The sequence below is a fragment of the Pelophylax lessonae genome (genome assembly GCF_965119305.1).
Source record: "Pelophylax lessonae genome assembly, chromosome: 2".
Taxonomy (NCBI): domain Eukaryota; kingdom Metazoa; phylum Chordata; class Amphibia; order Anura; family Ranidae; genus Pelophylax; species Pelophylax lessonae.
Window position 1 is genome coordinate 108,763,374 of NC_138769.1, and position 12,225 is coordinate 108,775,598.

At 42.0% G+C, this 12,225-nt stretch overlaps 1 protein-coding gene across 1 annotated transcript in view; it reads right to left on the bottom strand.

Annotated features, from left to right (window-relative positions):
* Positions 1 to 1,220: 1,220 nt before the first annotated feature.
* TOMM70 (translocase of outer mitochondrial membrane 70) overlaps positions 1,221 to 12,225 on the bottom strand; it is a 57,261-nt gene continuing 46,256 nt past the window's right edge. Inside the window, exons 10-12 of the mRNA XM_082245508.1 lie at positions 4,419 to 4,516; positions 2,015 to 2,137; positions 1,221 to 1,676 (exon numbers count right to left, since the gene is read on the bottom strand). Of these exons, the coding sequence (XP_082101634.1) occupies positions 1,523 to 1,676; positions 2,015 to 2,137; positions 4,419 to 4,516 (375 nt within the window). The 3' untranslated portion in view covers positions 1,221 to 1,522. The remainder of the gene's footprint in view (positions 1,677 to 2,014; positions 2,138 to 4,418; positions 4,517 to 12,225) is intronic.

The following is a 12,225-nucleotide window of genomic DNA, read 5'->3' on the forward strand; positions in this document are numbered from 1 at the left end:
GAACTAGGGTTCCTTACTCAGAAGGCAGAACAAAACTGAGTACCTATAGCAGAGAGAGGGAGTATACCCCCTGAGACGGCCCATAGGCGTAGCCAGACTTTTGTTTCTGCCTAGTGTCCTACTCCTGTAGAGGGCTGCATAACCCAATGGTTAAGATGATCAAGAGCTGTGTCCATCAATGAACGAAAGAGTAGAAAGTAGCTTTCTTAAAATCTTGAACAGGCTGTGATGGTTCAGTTTAGTGATAAAGCAGTCATAGGAGACCAGAACCCAATAATGTCATGGGAGGGAGCTCCGTCTTGTTCTTTCAGGCCACACTTGCGCAGAATGTACTCTCTCTTGTCACAGCTGCTGAACTCATCATAGGTAACAGAGTACAAACTGTGCATGGGCTGCCAGAAACAAGACCTGCTCCCTCTTCTAGTACTAAGGGGGAGGGGGGGCTGTGTCCCAACAATTGCTTAGCCCTACAATAACCCAGGATGGAGCCATCACTGGTTGTAGAAGATTTTAAAAAGACTTTAATGTAGCTTTGGTCTACATTGTTTGAACTGAAAGGGGGCCCTGGCTGGAAGGTAGGTTTAGCACACTGTGCATACCCATATGTGACAGCATAGCATGTTTTTTTTTTCTGGTAAAGGTGAACTTACCCTTTAAGTCCTTCTTAAAATGTCAGCTGCATGGTTAAGCATGCAGTATTATAGCCAAGCAACTAGCATTTTCAGAGAGACAGCACAGCAAACATTCGTTATGACATGTTTTTTGCTTGCTTTGGGTAACTGCCCTTTTCACAGCACTGCAACTTCTTTCATAAGCTCCATAATAATGCTGAAAAACCCAAAATATCTAAAAATGTGCACGCTATGAAATAATTCTTCACCCGTACTGTATAGGCCAGGGGTGTAGATGAGTCTTTTTTAACAATGAAAATGAAAACTACTACGATTTCTTCTGTTCAGAATGGAATGTGAAGCATGTGCATGCTAAGTATCTATTTATTTTCAAAGCTGGTAACTTAAAAAATAATAGTTACTTTTCACTACTAAAAAGGAAGAAATCAGCCTTTTGTGATCAAATATGTACAAAATAATTATGACAGACAGGATTGAACTGAAGAAATCAAAGGGAAAAATGAAACTGTAAAAAGTACCAGACATATATATAAAAAATTAAATTTAAGAAAATTGCTCACACATTGACCATCCATTCCCAGACAAAACTCAAAGAAACACAATGCTGTAGTTTTATTTGCACAGCCAACTGTGTCCTCCTGTTCTCATGCAAAAAGGTGCCTTTATTGTTCCCTCGCGGAGTCCGAGGGAAAGGTGGAGCAGTATCCCAGACACCCAATCCCACAATACCAAGAACATCTAACAGAAGGGATGAATGACAACACCACAAGCAGAGAAACAAGGGTCCGCCATTCCACATTTTTGGATGTATGCCTCTCCTCACAGGAAAGACTTGTCTTCAATGACAATAACTTCTCAGCTTTCATTTGCTCATCAGCTGGGAGTCCATTTTACAGTGTTGGTGGCTTCAAGCCGTACTTTCTGGCGACCTCTGTCTGAGCGTATGCGGCATCACATAGTGAGTAGAGGTGGGCCATTTCCATTTCAGATTTAGCCAGGTTAATGGCTTTGTTGAACATGTCAATGGCTTTGTCCAGATTTCCCCTGAAACAAAAATAAGTAGTTTGTTAATTTATGTATCAGGATACTGCAGTCCGTGATTACCAAGAAACCCTTGAGAGAGAAAAAAAAAAAAGGAGCCACATGGCAGCCATTTTGAGTGAGCTCATGTTTGAATTCTAATTTCTGCAGACATCCCTCTAGTTCTTTGGCACTGTGGCGGAGGAATGGGACATTTGGCTAAGCACAGGTAGGGTGGGGAGGAATGATGCTTTTATTGGTGGACCATAACAGAAGGTTTCAGTACTACTGCAATAAAGGAAAATTCAAAGGATCATTGCAATGAGTGCTGAATTTGTAATAAATATATTGCTTTAACTTACCTCTGAACTTCTATTGTCCCCATGGTCTCGTAGGCAAAGTCACACTTGTTGTCTATTTCAATGGCTTTGCCAATAAGGTCTAGCCCTTTATCTAAATCTTGCTTCCACTGAAGCTGAAGTAAACTGTAAAAGAGAAAAGAATAGGTTACCTATGATAAAAAAATAATGAAATGCCATCTGAACTTAGTTTTGAATACTAAATGTAGGGGTTCCTTTAGTCTGAACCAATATTTTAGCTAATAACGCTTTTGTCTAATGACAATTCTGTGCAGACAATGAATAATTTTACATTTAAAAGGACAACCTGCACAAAACAAACTCTGGTTTCTTCAGGCCTTTTCATATTTTTCCAATGACTTTTCCCAGCTGGAGGTCCCATCTCTGCCCTCTAAATGATGGCGTCTCACTCACTGTAGACAGTAAGGGGTTTCTGTTGTTCTGCCTAAACATCCGTATAGGAATATTATTTTGGAACAAGCAGCAGGTAGAGTGAGACCTCCATTAGATAAATGATACCGATGGGTGGAGCTTGGAGCTCAGATGCAGTAGTCCCATTGTCAGAGTCCCTGCACTTAACCACTTGCTGACCGCCGCACGACTATTTACTGCGACGGTCAGCCCCTCACAGGCAAAGCGACGTAGGGCTACATCGCTAGCCTCTGAGGCTCTAGGGAGCGAGCGCGCGCCGCCGGAGGCGCGGTCACGGACCCCCCCCGCGCTTGTGCCCAGCGGACCCGATGTCCACAGGGCACTCGCGATCGTCCGTTACACCGGAAGAAAGGCAGGCGACTAATGTAAACAAAGCCGCCTGTCATTCTTCCCTGTGTAAGAATGGAGATCACACGGTTCTACTATGTAGGACCGTAGATCTCTGCTGTTACACACAGCCACAACCAATCACAGCTGGAATCACGCCCCTAGGGACACACTTAACCCCTCCCTCTCCAATAAAGTTAACTCCTTCACTGCCAGTGTCATTTTTACAGTAACAGTGCATATGTATAGCACTGATTACTGCAGTAATGTCACTGGTAATCCCAAGTGTGTCAAAAATGTAATTCAAGGGTCCAATCTGTCCGCCGCAATGTCAAAGTCCCGCAAAAAAAAAAAAAAAAAGCAGATCGCCGCCATTACTCGTTAAAAAAAAAAAAAAGACAAACATCTTAACCTTAGTAAACGCAATAACTTTTGCGCAAACCAATCAAAATACGCTTTTTACCAAAACATAGGTAGCATAAAAAAAATTGGCCTAAAATGTTAAAAAATTTTGATTTTTACATTTTTTTGGGGGGAATTTCATATAAAAAAAAAAATGTGAAAAATATTGTTATTTTTGCAAAATTTACGCTCTTTTTTTGTTTATAGCGCATGATCAAAAAATCACACAGGTGATCAAATACCACCAAAAGAAAGCTCTGTTTGTGGGAAAAAAGGATGTCAAATTCGTTTAGGTACAGCGTCGCACGATTGTCCGTTAAAGTCACGCAGTGCCGAATCGCAAAATAGGCCTGGTCAGGAAGGGGGTAAAATCTTCAGGGGCTTAGGTGGTTAAAAGAATTACCTGCTAATTTAAGCAGCCAAGACCTATTCAAAAATGTAATACCACTTCTGAGCAATTAATTTACATTTAAGGACAAACACATCTTTTTTCCCAATCATTATTTCCAAATACAGTCCCTAATTATCTTGGTTAAGGAGATGGTCTTTACGGAATGGCATTTAGTATTGGTGCAGGACCTACGTGTGCATTTGTATGTGTAGTAGTGCTTTCACTTTTTAACAATTTATTTTATTAAAAAAATATTTTTTAAACTTTAAAAAAAAATAAATACTTTAACTGTATTGTTCTCACCAGGGGGCTAAAAAGCCCCAATATTAAAGATTTTGCCAGGTAACAGGTACTCGTTATGGAGACATCAGGGGATAAACAAGCACGAATTGTGCTCGATTTGCTGTTTTCCTGGATGTCACAGTCAGAGAGTAACAACTGTAAAACCAAAAGTGACAAAGTCATTGTCACCTCCAACTTCCATACTCCGAGAGATAGGGGAATGGAAGTTCCTCCAACTCCCCTGTGTGAAGCCACCATGGCCATTTACTGCAGTCTGGGGCTCCCTGGAGGAATAGAAGAGCATGGGAACCATCGTGGGTGGATGCCCTTCTCAGTACTGTAAAACTGATGGGTAATTTTTACTAGACAGCCGATGACTGATTGTAAAGAAAGCATACCAAGATCATGGCTAGCGTCCCTGCATATAGCATTAAAGCATTTGGCACCCTTTCAGATGGGTATGCTCCTTAGTGCATGTCAGGCATGAAAAACATGTAATAATTAATCTTCATCAGAAAGTTGATCCTATTTTTATTACAGTACAATTAAAACCAATAATCAGAAGGCACTTACCCTTTGTGAACATATGTTGTGGCATTGTCTGGCTCTAACTCTATGCACTGGTCATACATCTCATCAGCTTTTCCAAACTGCTGCTGATCTGTTAGTGCCTGCAAACAGGAAACTGCCAGGGGTTAGGAGATTGGCCATTGGTATTTATTGCAAATGTATATTTATCTTTTTTTTTTTTTTTAAGCGATGATTGCAGAATTTTAGGATGATTAAACTGTCACATTTAAAATATGACTCAAAAGCACAAATACTTGGCATGAGGTAAAAATATTCAAAAGTATCTAAGCACATATAAAGAGTGTCAGTAACCAAGGAAACCAGGTCTCTTCTCTGATTCAAACTTAGACGAAGATGTCACTCAGTAGATAAAGCCTGACAGCCTCCTCCTTCCAAGCATATGTCTGACTAAAGAAAATGCACCAAAAAGCGGTTTATTCTCAGCTACATGAAAAAACTGGACATTCCTCTGATATTACAGCGATACACAGAAAAAGCTATACAATATAGCTGGCTAAACGTTTGCAGACTCCTGACATTCACACCTACCTTTGTCATAAAATGTAGACACCCCACCAAATTGATTTTAGGGGTTTCCAGTAAAGATCATTCTTCTACACCAAAGATATATTTTAGACAACTGTGCACTGCCACCCTTGTAGCTACAACTTGGGGAAGACCATGTCAGCTCCATAAACACAATGTGACTAGCTTGGTGTAGAGAACCCACGTGCTGTGCACAGGACCCAGAAACCAACATTACTGAACAGCTATGGGATGAACTGGAACAGCAACTGTGAGCCAGGTCTTATCTAACCTCACAAATAATTCTCTTTTGGCTGAATGAGCTAAAATTTCCGGACACTGTCCGAAATCTTGTGGAAAGATGAATGGAGGCTCTAAAAATGGCAAAGGTGGAAAGGGGATTCTGTATAAAATGTCTGATTTTGGAGAGGGATGTCTAATAAGCTCAAATAAGTGTAAAGATCAGATGTCCAAAAACATATGGCTATATTATATATACACACACACACACACACACACGTGCATCTTAAAAAAATTAGAAAATCATCAAAAAGTTAATTTTATTAATTCAAATTCAAAGAAAGTGAAACTCACATTATATAGATTTATTACATGCACAAAGTGATATATTTTAAACATTTTTCTTTTCATTTTGAGGATAATGGCTTACAGCTAGTAGTATCTCAGAAAATGTGAATATTACAGAAGACCAATAATAAAAAAAAAAGGTCAATACAGAAATCTTGGCTTACTGAAAAGTATGTTCATGTACAGTATCGTATGCACTCAATACTGGGTTGGGGCTCTTTTTGCATGAATGACTGCATCATTGCAACGTGGCATGGAGAAGGATCAGCCTGTGGCACTGCTGAAGTGTTAATCGAGGCCCAGGATGCTTTGATAGCGGCCTTCAGCTCACCTGTATTGTTGGGTCTGGTGTCACTTATCTTCTTGACAATACCCCATAGATTCTATATGGCGTTTGGGCAGGAGAGTTTGATGGCCAATCAAACACAGTGATACCATGATCATTATTCTTTTAAGGACTACCCCACGCAGATATGCTGTGGCAGGGCAGCCCTCCTATGCAAAATCACGTACCTGTATGTGATTTCGTGCAGTGGATCTGGGGCTCAGGCGATGTCCGCGGGGACCTGCCGATTGTTCTCAGGAGAGGCAGAACGGCGGTCTGCCAATGTAAACAAGGCAGACCACTGTTCTGTGAGAGGGGAAGAAGGAGATCTTGTGTTTCTGCCAAGCAGGAACACTGATCTGTCTTCCTCCAGTCAAAGCATCCCCCACACAGTTGGAAAGCAATCCCTAGGAGCACACTTAACCCTTTGATCGCCCCTCATGTTAACCCCTTCCCTGCCAGTGTCATTAGTACAGAGACAGTGCTTTTTTTTAGCACTGATCACTGTAATAATGTCACAAATCCCCAAAAAGTGTTAAAAGGGTCAGTTAGATGGCCGATTTGTCCACCACAATGTCACAGTCATGCTGAAAATCGCTGATTGCCGCCATTACTAGTAAAAAATAAATAAAAATTCATAAATATATCCCATAATTTGTAGATGCTATAACTTTTGAGCAAACCAATCAATATACGCTTATTGGGATTTTTTTTTTTTTTTTATCAAAAACATGTAGCAGAATACAAATTGACCTAAATTGATGAATATTTGATTTTTTTTACATTTTTTTTATTGGGTATGTTTTATAGCAAAAAGTAAAAAAAAAAAAACTTGATTTTTGACTTACCGTAAAATCCTTTTCTCTGAAGTTCATTGACAGACACAGCTCCATATTCTTCTAAACCATTGGGTTATGCTGCCCCCTACAGGAATGGACACTAGGCAGGAAAAAAAAACAAAAAAAAAAAAAAAAAAAAACTTTACCACGCCTATGGAGCAGTCCCGGAAGGCACACACCCACTCACTTTGCTATAGGATTCAGTTTTGTTGCAAGCACTGTCAGAAGTAAAAAACCACAACCCACTCAAATAGAGGGGCGGGTGCTGCGTCTGTCAAAGAACTTCAGAGAAAAGGATTTTACGGTAAGTCCAGTTTTCTCTATTGTTCATTGACAGATGCATATTCTTCTTAACCATTGGGATGTCCCAAAGCAGTATTTGCATGAGCGGGTGGGAAAACAATGCAGAGAAAGAACATCATTTCCCAAAGGCTAAGCTTCGCCAACTAGGTAACATGGAGCTCAACCAGGAACAACTGGAGCTCACCTAGAAACATACACTCTCAGAGAAAAATTGCTCTTTTAAACAGCAGTCTGCAAAACCTTGCAGCTAAAAGCATCCAAGTATGCCAACACATCTACTTTGTAAAATTTTGTGAACGTGTGCACAGACGACCAAGTTGCTGCCTTGCAAACTTGCATAACTGACGCCTGAAGGCGAAAAGCCCAAGAAGCACATAGTAGAATGCGCCTTCACAGGGAAAGGTGGAACCTGACCCTTCAGTGAATAAGCCTGTACCACCGTCTGCCTGATCCATCTGGATATGGTTGCAGCAGAAGCAGCCAATCCCTTCAGAGGTCCTTCCGTAAGGACAAAAAGAGTCTGATTTCCTGACTCAGTAACCGCCAGGCAAACCCTAATTGCCCAAACCACAGGCAAAGAACGCAAGGCAATTTCCTTGGGATGCTTGGGCTTCGAGCAGAGTGAAGGCAGCACAATGTCTTCATTCAATGGAAATCAGAAACCACCTTAGGAAAAAAACCACTGATTAGGTTGAAGTACCACTTAATCTCTGTGGACCACCAGAGAAGGAGAATGGCAAGACGGTGCAGCCAATTCAGACACTCTGCGGCAGAGGTAATAGCCACCAAAAAGGCTACCTTCTGTGACAGTGTAACAGAGGAATCTCCCAAATTTTTCAAAGGGAGGTTTTTGAAGAACAGACAGTACCAAGTTAAGATCCCACAGAGGTAACTCCCTGCATAAAAGTGTGAATCAAAGAATGCGTAGCTAAAGGGCGTTAAAAAAAACACTGCCAAAGCCGACACCTGACCTTTAATAGTACCCAAGGCCAACCGCTGCTCAGCCCCTCTTTGGAGGAAAGCCAATATCCTAGCCACTGAAAAGGAGCGCGGATGCACCTTAATCGATTCATACCATGAGATGTACCGATTTCCACGTACGATGATAAATCTTCCTGGAGGTAGATTTTCTAGCCTTCAACAGTGTAGTAATCACTGAGTCAGAAAGACCTCTATCCTTCAACACCTAGAAGAAAACACAGGCGCCACTCTAAGTGCAGTAACTTGAGACTTTTATTAGGATAAACCCCTATATAGGGGGGTACTCACAAAGGGGATGATTAAAACCGCTCATAAAACACACTCCGGTATGGATCAGGATGGCTCGAGCGGTGACAAGTAGACAGGCTGTAGCGGTAGCTGCCGCACTTCCTCGTCCCGGGGACACTCAGATGATCGTCCGTCGTCACTTCCGCAAGCGTGATTACGTCATGGCGCCGGCGACACGTTCTCGGAGCATGCGCTCCTTCTTCAGGCCGTTATCGCGCCATTTTGGATTGGGCTTAAATAGAGAGGGAGCCAGGATCTGCCCGGTCCTAGTGCCCGCCTGGAATTCGAATATTACGGCGGGTTTTTCTATTCTGATGCATGTGACAGCATCTGAATATGGCTGGAAGATTTTTTATATATACAAAATGATAATGGAAATTTTAAGCAGTGGTTAAAGCCATCAAAGTACAACATTAAAATACAACATTAAGGCAACCTAAAAACAAAAATCTAAAATTACAATATGCTTATAATGAACAATGTCGTGGACTATATGAAATTGTTTAAAACAAATGGAAGTTATTAAATTCAAAGAATAACCATAAATAATCAATGCTAATAAAGATAAAAATAAAGATAAAAGGTAAAAATAATGATAATATAAAAATTAAAAAATAATAAATAATTAAAAAAATAATAATAAAATGAATAAAAAATGATTAAATAAAAATAAAATAAGGGGATATTCTAAAAACAGCTACATAAATAAAAACACACATATGTACTCTCTCTTGTAGTAGTCCATAATTGGGATGTCAGCAAGGAAAATTAAAATTAAAATCAAAAATCTATTCAGGGCAGACTATATGAGCGAATTTGTTTCAATCTCCTCATTTAAGCCACCCGGCACTAGCGTATCCAGGGTGTAGATCCAATACGCCTCCCTTTGGCACAAACGCTTGAAACGCTCGGCTGGTGCAAAGGTGGCTGGTATGGACTCTATGATCCATACTCTCAAGCCAAGGGATGATTGATCATGAGACAGCAGAAAGTGACGTGGAACACTATGCTTATGTTCCACGTCACTCCCCTTATTTTATTTTTATTTAATCATTTTTTATTCATTTTATTATTATATTTATTATTATTTAATTATTATTATTTATTATTTTTTTATTTTTATATTATCATTATTTTTACCTTTTATCTTTATTTTTATCTTTATTGGCATTGATTATTTATGGTTATTCTTTGAATTTAATAACTTCCATTTGTTTTAAACAATTTCATATAGTCCACGACATTGTTCATTATAAGCATATTGTAATTTTAGATTTTTGTTTTTAGGTTGCCTTAATGTTGTATTTTAATGTTGTACTTTGATGGCTTTAACCACTGCTTAAAATTTCCATTATCATTTTGTATATATAAAAAATCTTCCAGCCATATTCAGATGCTGTCACATGCATCAGAATAGAAAAACCCGCCGTAATATTCGAATTCCAGGCGGGCACTAGGACCGGGCAGATCCTGGCTCCCTCTCTATTTAAGCCCACATCCAAAATGGCGCGATAACGGCCTGAAGAAGGAGCGCATGCTCCGAGAACGCGTCGCCGGCGCCATGACGTAATCACGCTTGCGGAAGTGACGACGGACGATCATCTGAGTGTCCCCGGGACGAGGAAGTGCGGCAGCTACCGCTACAGCCTGTCTACTTGTCACCGCTCGAGCCATCCTGATCCATACCGGAGTGTGTTTTATGAGCTGTTTTAATCATCCCCTTTGTGAGTACCCCCCTATATAGGGGTTTATCCTAATAAAAGTCTCAAGTTACTGCACTTAGAGTGGCGCCTGTGTTTTCTTCTAGTTGGCCCCAAGCATATCTTCTACTTGTCACTAGAGCTGCCTCAGGAGTGCACCTTGAGCTTTTTATGGACTTTTATGGACTTTTTTATGGACATTGCCATATATGGATTTTTTAATCTGCCCCTTCTATTGATTGTCATTAATTGTCATTTAACTGGTTAGTTGTATGTCCAGCGACATTGGTATAGCCCCTGGTGATATCTATTCCTCGTTGTGCGCCAGTTATTTATTTATTTTTGGTTTATCCTTCAACACCTGACTTTCAACAGCCACGCCGTTAATGGCAGCGACCGTAAAGCGGGATGGAAGATTAGCCCTTGAGACAACGGATCTTCCCTGAGAGGAAGTCTCCAAGAAGCATCGTCTTGATGATTAAAGTAAACAAGGGCTGTGTCATTGTCTGATTGAACCCAAACTGGACAACCCTGCAGACGATTTGTCCAGTGACTCAAGCAAAGCTTTATTGCTCCGAGTTCCAGAATATTGATTGGAAGTCTGCACTCTTTCAGGATCCAGGTCCCCTGGACACACAGCTTTCCAAGTACTGCCAATACAGGAGCCAACACGTTGGTGAAGACCCTGGGGGCGGACGTGAGACCAAAGGGTATGCCAGGCACATGCCAGGGTGCTAGGGGTAACCCTGGACTCTGCACTGTCCTTTCAGGCTCACATCCAATCCTTGTCCAAATCATGCCGCTTTAACCTCCGCAACATCGCTAGAATACGGCCCTTTTTAACCAATTACACCACCCCTTACATAGATTATCCCCCCTTCAATCCATAATGAATGCTGCTGCAAGACTTATCCACCTTACCAACTGTTCAGTGTCCTCCACCCCTCTCTGCCAATCCCTTCACTAGCTTCCACTCACCCAACGAATAAAATTCAAAGTGCTAACAATAGTTTACAAAGCCATCCACAACTCTGCCCCCAGCTACATCACTAACCTGATCTCAAAATATCAACAAAGCCGCTCTCTTTGGTCCTCCCAAAACCTCCTGCTCCCTTGTCACCTCTTCCCATGCTCGCCTCCAGGATTTCTCCAGAGCTTCTCCCATTCTTTGGAACTCTCTACCCCAATATGTCCGACTGTCCCCTAATCTATCCATCTTTAGACGATCACTGAAAACTCTTCTCTTCAAAGAAGCCTACCCCGCTACTAACGAATAACACTGTTTCACTTGCTCCATCAGCTCATCCCCCACAGCTATTGCCTTTTGTATCAACTGACCCTCCCTTTTATACTGTAAGCTCTAATGAGCAGGGCCCTCTGATTCCTTTTGTTCCAAATATATGTGTCGTCGATATCGATGGGGCCCAAAAAGTCCCCTTGGTGTAGGAACACCACTACCGTGCGAATGGACTCCATTGGAAACTTCTGTATCCGCACAAAGGGATTCAGAGCCTTGAGGTCCAGAATTGGACGCACTTTCCCTTCTTTCCTTGGAACAGTAAACAGGTTTGAATAAAACCCTAGAAAGCGTTCCTGAGAGGGAACCAGCACAAACACCCTTTGTGACAGCAGATCTTGTACCACCGCTCATAGATCCCTTAACCGATCTGAAGAAAGGCGTAGATTGGACAGGAAGAATCTGTCCGACGGTCGGGACCTGAATTCGATCTTGTAACCCAATCGGAGCAGCTCGTGTGCCCCATTTGTCCTAAATCAAGGAGGTGCCTGGTTCCGGAGAGAAAACAAAGACGTCCCCCCACCCCAGATACGGGTGAGGGCATCCCTTCATGCAGATGGAGATTTGTCCGCAGATCTGGAGGGGCCTGTTCTCAGCTTAACAGACCACGTGTTCTTGGAACCCCTAGATGACCTAAATGGCTTAGGTCCTTTCTCCTTTGTGCTGCTCTATTACCCAGGTCAGCAGCTCAAACAGACTGGTCCACAGTTCAGTCAACAGCCAGCCGGGAGTAGGCCGCAAAGCCGCGGCCTAAATTTGGGGCCCGATCCGGTCGCCAGTCCGCCGTCTGCTTGACCGGCAGCTCGGACAGCCTCCGTCAGCTGCAGCCTCAATTTTTTGCCTGATCCGGACGCATGAGGCAATCAGTCAGCATCCGCCAGTCAGCTTGGTCAGGCACTTATCTTTGGTCGGCCTGGTCAGGCAGCCCTGCGGGTGAAGAAACCTCCGCTCCCCCCCCCCCCAA